General features: G+C 60.0%; 1 protein-coding gene across 2 annotated transcripts; it reads left to right on the top strand.

Annotated features, from left to right (window-relative positions):
- Positions 1–6,589: 6,589 nt before the first annotated feature.
- On the top strand, positions 6,590–14,194 carry BSG (basigin (Ok blood group)). Of its 2 annotated transcripts, XM_031436838.2 has the most exons (9): positions 6,636–6,746; positions 9,847–9,891; positions 11,404–11,560; positions 11,994–12,076; positions 12,187–12,323; positions 12,394–12,670; positions 13,146–13,170; positions 13,279–13,352; positions 13,432–14,194. In XM_031436838.2, exons 1-8 carry the CDS (start codon positions 6,680–6,682, stop codon positions 13,349–13,351), a joined length of 864 nt encoding a protein of 287 aa, XP_031292698.1. In that variant the 5' UTR covers positions 6,636–6,679; the 3' UTR covers position 13,352; positions 13,432–14,194. The 2 variants fall into 2 exon arrangements, with proteins under 2 accessions (XP_031292699.1, XP_031292698.1); XM_031436839.2 differs by lacking the exon at positions 9,847–9,891 and having other exon boundaries at positions 6,590–6,746.
- Positions 14,195–16,406: the final 2,212 nt, after the last annotated feature.

Raw genomic sequence — 16,406 nt, forward strand, 5'->3', positions numbered from 1 at the left:
CCACCGGCGGTCCCCAGCCCCTGAGCTGGGTCCTGGGGTGCTGTGACCCTCTGCCTCTTCCCCAGCCCTTCGTGGGTGCACCGTGCAGCCGGCAGAAAGGCTGGGGGACCCTGTGGAGAACAAGTGTTCTTCCCACTGCCAGGGCCCACGGTCAGCATGGGTCTGCCCTGCCTGCGCCAGGAACTCGGGGCTGAAGGCGGTAAAGTGAGTTGTGACCCTCACCCTGTGTCACCTGCCCCTCGTCCCAGAATGAGGTCCCCCCTCTCTGTCCCCCAACGAGGACTTCACCACAACCCCCCAGGGTGCCTGGAATTCCGCTCAAATTCTGATTCCCCTGCACTTAAAAAAATCTTTTAAAAGTTGTGGCAAAATTCACTTAACACACTATTTGTCCACGTAAAGTGAGCAACTCAGTGGCATTTAGTACAATCACGATGTGCCACCATCGTCTCTAATTCCAGAACATTCCATCACCCCAAAAGGAGGGCCCGTCCCCACCAGCAGTCACCCCCAATCTTTCCCAGCCCCTGACAGCCAGGAGCCCCCTCCCCGTGTCTGGGGACTGGCCTGTTCTGGACGTCTCACATCCGTGGACTCACACACTGTGTATCCTCCTGGGTCTGCTTCTCTCACTGAGCATCGTCTTCTCGGGGTCGGTCCACGTGGGAGCGGGTGTCAGAGCTGCTCTCCTGTTCAAGGATGAGTGACGTTCCCGTGTGTGGAGGGACCACGTGGTGTTCATCCACTTATCCGTCAGTGGATGTTGGGGTGTTTCCACCTTCTGCCTACCCCAGCTGGCCACTGCTCTCCTGCAGCTCAGCTCCAGTTCCACCAGCCCCGTGGCCCCTGCACTCATTCTGCCAGAAGCGGAAGTTTTTTTTTGTTTGTTTTTAAAAATTTTTTTTATTTTTTGGTGGGGGGAGGTAACTAGGTTTATTTATTTATTTATCCTTAGTGGAGGTACTGGGGATCTAACCAGGGACCTCATGCATGCTGAGCGCACGCTCTGCAACTTGAGCTATACCCTTCCCCCCAGTTTTTATGGACCTTTGACATCCTCCAGTGAGACCCTGATTTGGGGGCCGGCCGGGGCCTGGGTGGCTCCAACTGGATGGAGATCAGTGGAGGCCCGGCTGTGGTTCGCAGGGCTGGAGCCACCCTGGGGAAGGAAGCTTATCTCTCCTCCCAGCTGTTCCTTCCCGGGGCCCCACCCTACCCACAGGGGAGCGGGAGCCTGCGCAGCTTAAAGTGACAGAGGGAGCCAGCAGCGGGAGATGCTGGGGGGCTCAGGGCACCCCAGGTAGGGTCAAAGGGCACAACCAGGTGGCGTGGCTGGGCTGGGCGGGCTGCTCTGGTCTCTGCCGGTTTCAGCAGGATGGCCATGGAGGGGGAAGGGGCTGTGCACTGAAGGAGTCTCCGGAACAGAGCCCCACAGACCTGGCCGCTCGGAACAGCTGGATCCTGTCCCAGAGTGATGGCCGCAGAAGCAGCAGGGCCGCTGAATGCCCCACAGGCCGACTGGCCCTGGGACCTAAGAAAGGCATGCCCGCAAAGGCTGAGGTCGAAGCGGCGGGAGATGTACCGGAGGGTGCAGAACCAAGATTAATTTACAGAGACACTGGGGTGAGGCCTCAGCTGCCAGCCGTTCTGTCAGATCTTAGGGGAGAAGGTGGGTGCCCCTTCTCACTCCCAAGCAGTTCTGGGAGAAAACTGTGAGCGGGAGAGACAAGGGGAGACACAGAGACAGAGACAGAGACAGAGAGACAGAGACAGGGAGGCAGAGAGGGCGCCCACGTGGCCCACGTGCCCAGCTGGGCATCCAGGCGAAGGGGGTTACTGTCCGCACGACTTCCCTGTAGAGCCGAGGGCTTCTCAAAACAAAAGGTAGAGGAAGAAAGACCCCTCCTGTCCTTCCGCTCAGACAAGACGTCAGCAAACCGGGTGAGGGACCCTTAGCCTCCAGGAAATTGCAGGAGCTCACCACCCAAGATGTCCAGGGAGGGTTTCCATCTGACAACCCCCCGGGTGCTGGTGACACTGCATGTAACAGTATAGCTGGGGTGCAGGGGCAGAATCTTCCAGATTCTGCACAGTCAGCACAGCGAACCCACCCCGGACGGGGGAGAGGCTGGGCCATCCTCGTGGGACTCGGGATGGCGGGGGTGCCGGGGTGACCCTCTGCCACTTTCTGGGGAGAACACCAGTGGATTGAGGAGACGCCCGAGGAGGTGAGAGCACGGCTAGGCTGTGAACCCCGCCCTGGGCGTCTCTGCCTGTGAAGCCGGTGCCAGGTGGGCGGGTGGCTCCGGGTCCTCCCCACCCCACCTGCCTAAGCACCTCCAGCTCAAAGAACCGGCCGCCGTGTCCGCTTGTCCCACTCCAGGGCGGCTGCAGCAAAGCACCGGAAACTGGGCTCCTTACACAAAAGAACCATGTCCTTAAGGTGCTGGAGGCTACACATTAGAGACCAGAGTGTGGGCAGGGCCTTGCTCCTTCCGGAGGCTCCAGGGGAGGGTCCCCCTGCCTCTTCCAGCTTCTGGGGGCTCCAGGCATCCCTGGGCTTGTGGCTGCCTCCCTCCCACCTCTGCCTCCGTCTTCACGTGGTTTCTCCTCTGTATTTGTCTCTCCACTTCTGTCTCTTCTAAGAACTCTGTCATTGGATTCGTCTTCATGGACTACGACCACATCTCAAGGTCTGTAAAGCAGTTGCATCTGCAGAGACCTCTTCTCCACGTAAGGTCCCATTCACAGGTCTGATAGCAGCCGGAGAACCCACTGCACCATTCCGTCCCCGCCCAGGTCCACGCTCCTTGCGCCCCAGACCCACAACACACGTCAGACAATGAGGACCCTCCCTCCCTCCCTCGCTCAGATCCCTGCCAGGGCTCCCTAGTGCCCTGAGGGCAAAATCTACACTCTCACTGCCAGTCACCACCAGGGGAGCAGCTGGATTTCAAAACTCCCTCTCAGAAAAATGCACATAAAAAACTAAGCTGGAACATTTTAGCGATGGACAGATGGGTGGGACAGAGCATGAAAACTCCATGCCCTCTCCTCTCCCCTTGCCTGTGAACTTGCAAGGTTTTAGAAGAAAAAGTAGAGAGCAAACAAATCAAAACAGACACCCTGCGACGGGACAGCGGCTGGTGTCCTGAGCGCGAGGCCCCGAGACAGGACGGCTGGGGACTGTGTGGCATGGGGAAAGCACGCCAGGTGCAGCGACAGCCCAGGCAAGGGCTGGGGGCAGGGAACAAGGCCAGCGAGGCTGGAGCCAAACCCCGGGGTAGAGGGAGGGCCCGAGGCCCCAGGGGTCAGCGGGTCCAGGCCTGGGGCTGCAGGAAGAATTCGGCTTTTGCTTTGAGAGCTGCTCCTTCCCTTTCTTGTGGGGCTGCCAAGCTGGAACCATGCCTTCCCTGCCCATCAGTGTGAGGAACTCAGGGCCCCTCCCGGGAGCCTGCAGGCCTCCTCCAGTGGGGCAGGGAGGGGCGGGAAGACCCCGTGAAGCTCTTGACTCACCCACAGCCCCCAGCTGAGGGCAGATGGGAAGCAGCACCCAGCCCAGGCCCTGCTGTCTGTCTCTGCCCGCAGGCCCTGCAGACAGTGAGCCAGCAGGGAGCCTGGGATGCCCGTGAGCTCATGCAGAGTGAGTCGTTGCGGTAAGTGGAGCCGCCGAGGGTGACTGGCCCCGCTGCTCTCCGCAGCCAGGGTCAGAGGTGCCAGGCAGAGTACAGGACTGCAGGCCGGCCAGTGAGATCTGAACTTCTGAGGTACAACAGGCGATTTCAGCAGACGTATATGCCAGATACCACGTGGGACACGCTTACACTAAATCATGACTGATTTTTTAACAACGTGAAATCCGCGTGTAACTGGGTGTCCTGTGTTGTGGTCGGCTATGTCCGGCCACCCTGGAGGGGGTGATCCTGGAAGGCCTCTTCTTGACAGACGGGCACAGGACTCTCCTGCCCCGGAGTGGGGCCATGGAGTGAGCCGGGGCAGCGAAGGCTTTCCAGGGAGGGCACTGGACTACTGGTCTTCAAGGAGGCACAGCGTTGTTTAGTAAACACAGACAAAGGCTTCTTGCAGCCCTAATATTTCCCACGAGATCAGTCCCCAGCCCAGCTCTGGGAGGGCAGGGGGCGTGGAGTTCCGCCCAGGCCGGGAGGTGCTCTAAAGCCAGCTGGCCGGCTGCCTCCCTCATTCCGCACGTAGCCCTCCACCCCGCTGGGTGCAGCCTAGCAGAGCCTCGCCGCCCCAGGCTGGGGCTACGAAGTAGGCTGGGAGACTCCTAGGCCCTGCGAGCAGGTCTCCGAGGGTGGAGCCCTCCCAAAGTTCACAGCCTCCTTGTCAGTGAGTCCTGGCCCGTCTGCCACGTCTTTCCAGCCTTTGCCCACAGCGTCCCCGCAGCTGACAGGCTGCTCTCAGACTTACAGTTCACACCTTCCCTGGCTGCTACTCCCTCCTCATTCATGCGTCACCTCCAATGGCATCACATCCAAGAGGCCACCTGACCCTTGATCTACAGCAGTGCCCCCTGACCCTCATCACCTCATTTTTTAAATTGAGATGATTCACTTACCGGACAACCTCCCACGGAAAGCATAAATTCAGTGGGTGTTGGGACATTCACAGAGTTGAGCATTCATCACTACGATCAGTTTCAGAATGTCCTCATCACCCTGAAAAGAAGTCCGGCCCCACCAGCAGTCACCCCCACCACCTCCTCCGGCCCCTGATGACCAGGAGCCCCCTCTCTGTGTCTGTGGACTGGTCTGTTCTGGATGTTTCACATCCACGGAGTCACACGCTGTGTGTCCTTCTGTGTCTGCTTCTCTCACTGAGCACCATGCTCTCAGGGTCCGTCCACGTGGTGGCAGGTGGCAGGGCTTCTCTCCTTTCCAAGGCTGAGTAATACTTTGGTGTGTGGACAGACACATTTTCTTTATTCTTTCAGTCATTGATGAGCATTTGGGCTGTGTCCACTTTTGGGTGTGGTGACTTGTGCTGCTGTGGACATTCCGGTGTAAGTGTCTGCGTGGATGTGAGTTCTCAGTTTTCAGACCTAGGACTGGCACTGATGAGTCAGGTAGTTGCGCAGTTTCACCTTCGCAGGAGTGGCTGCACCATTTCCCATCCTCAACAGCCCTGCACCAGGGTTTCACTTTCTCCAACTTGTGATTTTCTGCCCTTCTGATGACAGCCACCGTGGTGGGTGTGAAGTGGTGTCTTACCATGGTTTCCGCTTGCACTCCCCTCAGTGCTTATTGTTAACTTGAATGTCTTCTGGAGGCAGGTGTATTCAGATCCTTTGTCCATTTTTCAGTTGGGTTCTTTGTCCTCTTTAAAAATTGTGCTGAACACTGGAATCTGACACAACATTGTAAAATGATTATAAATCAATAAAAAATGTTAAAAAAATTGGGTTGTCAGAATATGAAAACGAATATATGTAAATTCAGGTATGACTGAAGCATTGTGCTATACACCAGAAATGGACACAACATTGTAAATTGACTATACTTCAAGTTAAAAAAAAGTTAAAAAAAAATTGGGTTGTGACGGGGGAGGGATAGGTTAGCGGTAGAGTGCGTGCTTGGCATGCACAAGGTCCTGGGTTCAATCCCCAGTACTGCCATTATAAATAATTAAAAACCTAATTACCTCCCCCTACCTGCTGAAAAAGAAAATTGGGTTGTTTGTTCCTTATATATTCTAGATACAAGTCCCTTGTCAGATATGTGATTTCCCAGTATTTTCTCCTATTCTGTGCGTTGTTTTTTTTTTCACTTTCTTCTTGGTGTCCTTTGAAGCGCATAAGTTTTTAATTCTGATGAAGTCCCGTTTATGTCTTTGTTGTTTTTGTTGCCTGCGCTTTTGCAGACACATGTGAGAAACCACTGCCTAATCCAGGGTCAAGAAGATTACGTACCCTGGTTTTGTTTGAAATTCTTTTGACATTTAAAGAAAGTATTTGTGTAAAAACACAGGGACCTCAGGGTGCGTTTTCCAGCCAAATGCAGGCCGGCCAGTTACATTCGACTTCCATTCAGATAAATGGTGAATACGTTCCTTGCACAACCGTGTCAAACTCCGCACGGGACATTTACACCAAGAACTTACTCATTCTCTACCTGAAAGTCTAACCTAACTGCCATCCAGGTATTTTTATTCGCTAAATCTGGCAGCCTCGCCCCAGGGGACACATCCCACCTGTTCACAGGGATCCCCAGGGCCTCTCTCGATGCTTTAAAAAAAATTTTTGTACGGTGGTAAAGTACACAGAAATTGAGCATTTTAACCACTTTGAGCGTTCAGTTCTGATCTCGCTTCCAACTTCGTGGAAGAAGGAAGAGAGGAGCGAGGCTCCCCGCCCGGCCTCGCAGGCCCCGCCCCCGTTTTCCCGCAACGTGGCCACGCCCCTGGGTCGAGGGCGCGGCCCGCCCCAGTGGTCACGTGGCCCCTACCAATCGGCTTCCGTAGCGCGAGCCCGCCCGGGTCCGCGCCTGCGTTCGTGCTTCCGTGCGCGTGCGCAGGCGGTGGCCGTCGCGCCGTATGTGAGCCCCGCCCCGCGACGCCGCCTGCGTGCGCGCGCCCGCCGCCTGATTCTTATATCGCCGCGGGCGGCGATCGCGCGGGGACAGCGGGACGGTGGGACGGTGGGACGGTGGGACGGTGGGACATGGCGGCCGTGCGGCTCATGGTGCTGGGGCTCGCGCTGCTGGGCGCCCAGGGCGGCTCCGGGGAAGGTGAGGGCCCCGCGGCGTGGCCCGCTGGCGGTGGGGGCGAGGAGCCCTCCAGTGGTCCGGCCTGGCGAGGGGCGGCCCTCCGTCCGCTCCACAGGAGACCCCGGCCGTGTGGGTAGGGAGGGAGACCCCGGCTGAACGAGGGAGACTGGCCCGGGGGTCCGGGTGGGAGGCCCCGGGGCGGGAGGGAGACCGCCGGCCTGGAGCCGACCTGGTCGAGGCAGCTTAGGAGGCAACTTCCTGCTCGGTGTGCTGGGGCGGGGGGCGCAGGGGAACCCTAGGGCGCCTGGGCCCTGGCTGACATCCAGGAGGTGGGCTCTTGTCCCCAAGGGGACTCTGTCACCCAGGCATGTGACGGCTCCTGAGGCGGGCCGGAGGGATTGTCATTCTTCCCAGGATTTAGGTCCCGTGTCTTGCTCTGGCTATGCACCTGCCCTTGGGGGTCGCCCGAACGCTGAATTCCTTGTAGGAGGGCAAACGCTTCCTTTCCCTTTTGTCTGGTTTAGGGGTCTAGCAGGAGATGGCGGCTAGTCCACCCGCCTCCTTGTATAGGGGTGGAAACTGAGGCCCCGACCGGGAGCAGAGGTATTCCAAGGTCACCGTGAGCTACCCGGTTCAGAGCAGAAAGTGCTGCGGGACGGTTTTTACGGACTCTTATTAAACAGTGTTTTCAGAGCTCTGGACGTGAGCGGCAGCCTGTTGGGTGGGCAGACGTGATTTAGAGAATGGTCACGGCAAAATGGATTAAGGTGTATTTTTCCAGGCGAAAGCAGGATAGCCTCTTTTGCTTGAGAGTTTTTTTTTTTTTTCTTGTATCGATGTAGACTTCCCCTTTGGTGCTGGGTTAACGATTTATAGTGACCTGCTTGTAGAGAACAAAGTGCAGATCAGCAGGGTCTCGGGTTCTTCCCAGGGGGGAGGTAGGAGCCAGTGAGCCCTGAGTCCGGGTGGCAGCTGTCCTGAGCCCTGATCAGGGGGCCGCTGGGGCTTGGGCAGAGCCTGGGAGGGGCCTGCTCTTGTGGAAGCTTCACCGACTTACTCCTGACCCACTTTAAGATCTGGGTCTGTCTCTTTCCTGTTCCTTATCATCAAAACAGCCATTTATGGACCACCTCTGGGCGTGGCCCGGGGCAGGCATGCTGCCCCGCTAGAAGCCCCAGCCGTCAGGGAAGGAGGGCCCTCGTCCTCATCAGAGAGCGTGGCCTGTGGGGCTGCTCTGGGGGACTCACCGTGTGGGTGGGCAGTCTTGGATTATTTATATTGTGTCAGATCCGCCTGGGGCTGTGTCTGTGCTTTGTCTTCTTCACTTTCCACCTTTCTAGGGACTCTTGAAAACATCTGAAAGTCTGGGTCACTCGTCTTTTTTGCCTGGGATGAGTGAATTACTGGCAGTGTTTGCCTCTCCTGGCCAGGTCAGTTCTCCAGAAACGCTTCCGGGGACTCTGCCTGGAGCGGGGGTCCTCGGCACCCGTGTCAGCTGCGGCCCCAGGACGACCCTCCTGCTGGGGGACTCCGGCTCTCCAGGATTGTGCAGGGTCCCAGTGTCCTGGCGGGGCTGGTGGGCCGGGCCACGGGCTTGCTAGCTGGGTCCCTCTGAGCCTCAGGTGAGGGGATTGGGAGCCCCCTCCTGGCAGGGTGCAGGGGTGAAGAGCCCTGTGCTGGCATCCTGGAAGGGGGTGTCTCCTCCCTGAGCTGCCTGCGGTGGGTGGGGAGGAGGGCGATCGTCTGCTGCCTCATCCTGGGCGCTCTGGGCTGTTTACCGCCAGGCCTGCTTGGCCCTGCGCCCCGGCCTGCCGCCGAGTGGGCATGGAGGAGGGCGGCTGTTTTTAGATGAAGGTGACTTTACTGGAGAACGTGGGTTCTGGTCACGTGGCCAGAACTGAGCTTGCGCTGTTCCGGGGTGGAGGCTTGAAGGCAGCTGCCTGTGCCCAAGGGTCCCTGTGAGTTTGGGGTGCTCCCTGTGGGGGTTGCTGTGAGTGTACTTTTCACCCTTTTTCCGTCCTCGCCCCCTGAGGAGCATTTTGAGGCATTCTTCCTAGTGGCCTGTCCCAGTGACATTAGTGTCATACATGTTATATTACTTGTGACAAGTCTCTGTGGTGGCCCTGGGAGGGCCACAGACCCCAAACTACCAAGGGGCCCTGTTGAGAATGCACGACTGGGATGTGGCAGCTCCCAAGGGGCCCCTCGGGGGATGGGCTGGCAGGTGGCCAGGTGGGGCCTGGTTCGGTCTCCTGCTGCCCACGTGGCCCCTGGGCCAGGGCAGGGGTGTCGGCCTGTGGGTCCTGGACCAGGCTGGGAACTGCACTGGCCTCTGCAGACCCCCTGTTGGGGGGCAGTTGGGGGCCCACCTTGGGCCCCTCTCTGAGAGCCCAGGCCCCGCCCTGCTCCCACCTGGAGTGGCCCATCTCCCACCACTTCTTTCCCCCCCCAGCAGGCAGGGTGGGGCCTGGATAAGACCTGACTGGCCTTTCTTGCTGCCCTGGGTGAGGGGACAAGGGCACAGACTGAGGCTCTAGGGTGGAGACAGGCTGGCCGTGCCTGGGAGAAGGGCTGCCTCTGGCCTCACTTCCTGCCCTGACTCACCACTCCCAGCTCTGCGTGGAGCTGCCAGTTTTGCAACCTTGGAAAGTCTTGACTGGAGTGTGTGGGTTCCCAGGAGGCCATCCTTTGGGGAAAGTGGCACAAAGGTGAGCTTCCAGCTTCTCACCCTCGGGCTATAACTGCCTGGCCTGACTCAGCCTGTGGGCTGCCTGTGTAGGCCTGGCCTGGGGCCTCGAGGCCAGCAGCGGTGTGGCTCCACAGCCCGGGGCCCTGGTGCGTGAGGGCACTGCTGCAGTGTGTTCCCCGGGGCAGGCTGAGCAGCAGAGGGGCCTCCTGGCTTTCCTGCCTGACTCACCACCCTCTGGTTTGTGCTGCTTTCTCAGTCTCCTGGAGTTCTGAGATGCCGTGTCTTTTAAAGAAAGAGCCAGCAGATGGCCAGAGGTGGGGCAGTGAGGACTGGCCCCACCTGGACTTACTCCTGTCCCTTCAAGGTGGGACAGGGTGGGGCCTGACCTCAGACACCTAAGAAGATGGTGAACTCTGCCCTTGGTCATTCCAGAAAGCAGACCAGCTGTGGCATCTGCCCATTCTAATTTACTTAGCGGTAAGAGTCCGCATGTGGATGCGGGTGTGGTCTGTGTGGAGGTCCCCCTCTCCTGCGGTTGGGACTTCTTCCCTCTGGGCTGAGGTACTGGGCATGGCACGGAGGTTTGCTGGTGTCGAGTGTCAGGTGGCCAAGATGACCATCAGACTGGCCTCACGACCTCTGATCGGGTGTTTTGTCTGTGGTGGCCCAGCTCTGCCATCACAGTCACCGTGTGATCCCAGCACGGAAGCAGGTCTGGGGGTGTCAGAGCCCACTGCCCGCCTCTCGTTTGCGTTCCTGTCGCTTCTGCTCTGGCGCTGCCTCCATACTTGGCTGAATTGCCTAGGATTCAGTCTGGTGTTCTGCTCCTTCATCTCCCCTCCCGAAGAAGGCTTCTCCCTGGGCTGATGCACATATGCCCAAGTCCTGTGGGCATGGGCTTCTGGAAGGGCCGCCTTTGGGGTGCATGAGTGCAGGTGACGGTTCTGGGGAAACACTTTCAGATCAACTAACAATTGCGCTGACACCACTGTGCCTCGGTCCTGGCTTTATAAAGTCCCCACCATCCCCATGAAGGCGGGCAGGGGATGGTGTGGGCTGGTTTGACAGGAGTTGTCCCCACAACACCTGCTCCCAGCCCTGGGATGGGGCTCTGATATGCCCAAGTGGCCTTCCTGCTCCACTGATGGTCAGCAGCTGGGGGTTCGGCCCTACCCCCAGCAGCGGGCTTCTCATTCTGGCCTGTTCTCCTGGCCCCCTGCCTGAACGCTTGGAGGTCTGGGGTCTACCACCTGGTCCCTGGAGAGAAGCTCTCCCCAGCTCAAACCCAGTCTCCCGGCTCTCCAGAACCGTCAGTGTGTTCTCAGCGTCTGACTCTCAGTGATTTCACATTTCTGTTCTTAAAGAGAACGCCCTAAGTGAATGGGGGAGGTTTGTCTGGTCGGAATTTGAGTGGAAGGTCCGCTGGCTGTTCCCAGGGCTGCTGGGAGTCCACCCCGGCATCCCGGACAGGCAGACAGAGGGTCATCTGTGTGGAGGCTCTGTGGCCTGTGTGACCTTCTGGTAAACAGGCATCTCCAGGACAGGCCGCCTGGAGCCCCCGTACCACCTCGGGTGGCCTGGCCAAGACCAACAGGAGGAGTGGTGAGGTGGGCGCTGATAGACTGTTTCTATAAGGGCATTCCGGGCCTGTGCGGGGCTGGACCCCGCTGTCTCGGTCCTTGTTCCAGGACCGGGGTGGGCGTTGCTCCTGTTCCCACACCTGAGGCCCAGCCAGTGAAGACTGTTCCCAGCAGAATCCTGCATCAGGCAGGTCCCAGCCGAGGGCCTCAGACCCTGAGGGGAGGTCTGTCCAGGAGCCCTGTGCTGTTCTTGGCTTTGTAAACCAGCCCAAGGCTTCTCTCCCACTGTGGAGCCTGTGGAGTTGGGGCCACTTGGCTGTGCCGTGGGGGCAAGTGGCAGGCCACTTGGGGTATTGGGTTCGGTCCTTTTTTCCCTGACCCTTTTCTGATGTCTTCTTTGGCTGCCCAGGGAGCAGGATCTGGACTTCCATAGACGATGTTGGCTCCAAGACACGCCTCACCTGCGCCTTGAATCAGAGCACCACTGAGATCGTGGGCCACCGCTGGGTGAAGGGGGACAAGGTGCTGAAGGAGGACACGCTGCCTGGCCTGAGGACGGAGTATGAGTGAGTGAGGCCAGAGGCCAGACCTGTCCTGGCTGCAGAGCCTCTAGTCAGCCGGAGTGAAGGCTGTATTCAGGGGGCTGGCTTTGGACAGATGGTAGAAACAGGCTCTGACAGGGGTTTGGAGGCTCAGAGGCCTGGGATCCAGGGAGGGGTCCAGTGGCTGCCAGACTTCAGCACCTCTGAGACCCTTCCGTCCTTTCTGGGGGCGGGAATCCCAGGGCGGGCTGTTCAGGCTTGGATGGTGGCCGGGTGCAGGGCTGGGGATGTCGGGTGAGCCTGCTGGCACCCCCCTCCACGTCCTGGTACCACCTTCACGGGGAGCAGGTGGTGTGCCCTCCGGCCCTGCAGGACCCGGTGGAGCCACCCCCTTCACTGCAGGGGTCTGGATGGACCTGCTTTCTGGCTCACACCTCCCCCCTACGTCTGCTTGCAGGGTGGACTTGGATGACCGCTCGGGCCAGTACTCCTGCATCTTCCTCCCGGAGCACGCAGGCCGGACCAACCTAGAAGTGAAAGGTGGGGGCCACGGGGCAAGGCAGGAGGGGCGCATGCGCAGGCCCCGCCGCGGAGGAGGGCGGTGCACGGTGGGTAGGGCAGGCTCCAATCAGCTCTTCTCCCTCTGGTAGGGCCCCCCAACGTCAAGGCTGTGAAGAAGTCGGAGCATGCCACCGAGGGGGAGACCGTGGTGCTGGGCTGCAAGTCGGACTCCTTCCCGCCCGTCACTGACTGGCTGTGGTACAAGATGAGCGACTCTGGAGACCAGGTGAGGCCTGCACCGGCGGGGGAGGATGCGGGCCCCGCCTCTGTCCCTCACAACGTCTACCTGCCCCCAGGTCATCGCCAACAGCTCCCAGAGCAAGTTCTTCGTGGTCTCCTCGGAGTCCAAGACGGAGCTGCACATCCCGAACCTGGACCTGGAGGCGGACCCCGGCAAGTACGCCTGCAACGGCACCAACACGGAGGGCACCGGCCAGGCAGTCATCATGCTGCGCGTGCGCAACCGCTTCGCCGCCCTCTGGCCCTTCCTGGGCATCGTGGCGGAGGTGCTTGTGCTGGTCACTGTCATCTTCATCTACGAGAAGCGGCGGAAGCCGGACGAGGTCTTGGATGGTGAGCCTCAGCCTCACACACCTTCTGCTCCCCTTCTGGGTGGGGGGACCCCGGGCTGGAGCCGCTTTCCAGGAGTGTGGGCCTCAGGGTCTGCTCGCCTGCACAGACTCCCTCTTCCCCAACTGGGCTGCCAGTGGGCGTCCTCCAGGGTGAGTGCCCCCTCCTGTCTCTGGCTGCTTGGGACCCAAGGCTGTGGCGCTGAGTAAGGCCCAGACCTTGGGTGGTGGGGCAGCCGGGGGCCGAGCGGGGTGCCTGCCTGCCTGCCTGCCTGCCTGCCTGCCTGCGGGCGGGTCGTGGGCACGGGCAGGGCTCCCAGGTGCCCCTCACACGGCCACCTCTGACCACTCTTTTGAGGGCGCGTGTGCCTGGAGTGTGGCGGGCTCCCCTCGGAGCCCGGCAGGACAGGGGCTGCCCTGCGGGGATCACTGCTGACAGCCCTTTCTCCTCTCTTGCATGCGGCGGTGCATCTGTTCAGATGACGACACCGGCTCTGCTCCACTGTAAGTCCCGGCCTCACCAAGGCAGGCATGCCCCTGGGCAGGGTCTTTGGGGGGTGGGTGGGCGGGCCGCTGTGCATCCTAAGGCCACAGAGCCCCTCCTGTCCACAGGAAGAGCAGCGGGCACCACGTGAACGACAAAGGCAAGAAAGGCAAGAACGTTCGCCAGAGGAACGGCAGCTGAGGTGAGGGGGAGGAGAGAGGAGGGGAGGGGGCGGGTCCTGTTCCGCCAGCCTGCAGGTCTGAGCGCCCCCTCCCCCACAGGCTGTGAGGACCAGTCTGCACAGGCGCTGAGCCTCCGCCTGGAGGAGCCCCGAGTTTCCCGGTGTTTGCACAGCCCCTGCTCTTTCCTCTTAAGGAAAGCCACCCTGCGAAAGCAAACCAAGTTGTGCATTCAAATCACACGTTTCCTTTCCTTTTTAAAAAAATCCAAGCTTGGGTTTCTACGTGTAGAATTCTGTCCTTTAGGGGTTTGCTTTTCTGTTTTTAGACATTTCACGAGTACCCCAGGGTAGCCATGAGGTTTGTAAGGCCTCTGCTGCCCTCTCAGCCCATCCTCCGCCTCCTGCCTGTGCCCTCACTGGACCCCTGGCCTGTTCCCCCACTGCCCCCACCACCCCTCCCCTCGTGTCCCCATTGGTCTCCTAGTCTGTCACTGGGTGGGGTGTGGAGGAAGAACAGGCTTCCCACCCCAGGTCCCTCTCCCGAGGCTGCTGGCCCATGTTGGGGCTGGAGCCAAGTCCCTGCCCTTGGTGGAAGGTCACAGGTCACGCGCAGGCCCAAGCACGCGCTGTAGGAAGCCAGCGCATCGGTCACCGCAGGTCTGTGCTGTGGCTCTGGACGGCTCTAATGACACGGCCACCCTTGGGGGCATCTTCCTCACTGCTCCCCCTCATCCACCCACGTGGAAAGTGGGTGGTCTGGCTGACCACCTCGGAGACAGAGCTGCTGTGATGGGCCTCCTCCTCAGCTGGGCTTGAAACCCCCACCCCACCTTCCTGCTCACCAATAAATGCTGACCCCTGTCCTCTCCCGTCTCCTGTCTGCACCTGGCCTGGGTCTTACCAAGAACGCTTACGGGAGGTTCAGTGGGAGGGGCCAAGCACTGAAAGGTTCCGAGGCCCAGAGTGAGGTTGAGGTGCACAGGGGCGGGATAGACGGTGAAGGCAGGAAGTGGGCAAGCGCCTGGCAGCAGCTCTGAGAGTCAGGATGTTGAGTCACCAGCTGGTTCTCCAGGCAGTAGCACTTTTCTCTAAACCTGCTTCCAGGCTTCAGAGGACCTGGACAAAGCCAGGGCATGCTTCCCATGGGGCCCCCAGGACGGGACAGGCAGTCCCCACGCACAGCTGCCTGTCACCCACCCGTCCTGGGCAGAATGTTCCCTACAACTTGGGTGATCCAAGGGGCCTCGCTCTGATGGAGACAGGTCTATCTGGAAGGGTTAGCTGCCACTGGGGCAGCTGTGGGGATGCCCATCTTGGGTCTCTAGCTGAGGAGGGGTGTGGCCGAGGCCCAGAGACCCCAAGAGCAGCTCCATGGTGGAGAAGGCAGCCCCTCCAGTTCCCTGGGGATGGGGGTCACCTGCTTGCCTGGCCTGCATCTCAATATATGGAGCAAAATGGGTGGGGTTTAAGGGCAGGAAGCAGGAGGTTGCAGGAGGCAGGGCCAAGCCTTGGGAGTCCTGTAGGCACCACCTAGGCCTCCCACGTGGTGCATCTGGGGAAACCAAGTTCCAGAGGGGAAAGGGCTTGTCTAGGGCCACTGTCCCCACATCTAGGGGGTGTGGTCACCCCAAGTCCCCGCTCTGGACACAGGCCAGGCCTTCAGCAGGTCTGGGTGAGGGTCTCAGGCTGACTGCTGAACAAGGTGTGGCAGGGGTCTCCAGGAGTGTTGGGCCAGCTCTTCCTAAATCTCCAGAGGAGCCAGAAATCTGGGCTTAGATGTGAAATCAGCATTTGTCAATGTTGACAAAAAAGTCCAACATACAGTGCCAGAAAAACTGAAGACACCCCTTGGCCCACCAGCCACCAGTTTCAGGCTCAGTGGGTTCTGGAATGGAACGGACAAGGCCCCTGCCCTGCAGAGCCCACAGGTCCCAGGGGTGAAACAGGCTGCTCTGTTTGCTGACCGAGTATCTGTGGGGAGAGTAGGGGGTCCTTAAAGGACCCTACTCCCTGTTCATGCTATTCCCTGAGGGGAACTGCCTGCCTTTCCCAGGAAGGGGGCGCCGGTCCCAGAAACCCCAGGCCCAGGGCTGGGGGGGGGTCGTGGCTGCCCGGCCCTGACCTCCAGCTACCACCAGGGGGCGCCACACGCACACTCCTTAGCGGGACCTGGGGCCCGCGAAGAGTCGGGGGAGCGTGTGTTTACCGAGGGGTGTTGGGACGGGACGCACCTGCCTGGTACTGCGTGCCCCTCGCTGGACACACCCTGGCCTTGGGCCCTTGGCCCCGGGTACCCACCACTTAAACCTCTGCTTCATCCGCATTTGCTCACTGGTCAGAGGAATGGGGCACTGACTGCCTGGGGCTGGGGATTCTGCGTGGACAGCCCAGTACGGGAGAAACCAACCCTGATGAGGTGACAAGGCTGGCCCCTCACTGGGGAGGCTGCCGGGTGCCAGGGTTCAGGTTCCACGTCGGAGGGCACGAGTGGGCGTTCTCGCTTGGGGTCTGTCACCCGCCCAGGCCGAGGCTCCGCCCATCTTGGTTCCTGCTGCGTCCCAGGCGCCCCTGCAGCGCCTGGGGCTCCAGGACAGAAGTGGTTTCCTGGCGTAGACCAGCCGACCGGCCCCCAGAAAGGGACCTTGCTCACACTTAGAGGAATCTGATTAGCAAACATGGGGCCACTTGGCAGCCGGCTCTGTTCTAAGTATTCCCGTTAGTTTTCTCAGCAAGCACTCGACGAGTGCAGGCAGTATGCGCCCTGGGCCGCTGGAGTGGTGACCCCGCTGGAGCCTGCCTCGGTTTCCCCAGGAGTGGGATGGAAAAGTCACAGCAGGGAGTCACAGGATCCAGTGAGATCATCTTTGGCAAATGCTTAGAGGGTCAGGAATGGGGGTCCGTCTTTGGGACCCAGCCCGCTGAGGCAGAGGGCAGGGCTGGAACAAGCCTGCATTCCTGGGACTGCTTGGGAAGGTCCCACCCTCTTCTCTGGGCCCTCAGGCTGGGCTGCCCCACTTCTGTGGCACCCTCTTCTCTGGGCCCTCAGGCTGGGCTGCCCCACTTCTGTGGCACACT

The sequence above is a fragment of the Camelus dromedarius genome, chromosome 27 (assembly GCF_036321535.1).
Source record: "Camelus dromedarius isolate mCamDro1 chromosome 27, mCamDro1.pat, whole genome shotgun sequence".
Taxonomy (NCBI): Eukaryota; Metazoa; Chordata; class Mammalia; order Artiodactyla; family Camelidae; genus Camelus; species Camelus dromedarius.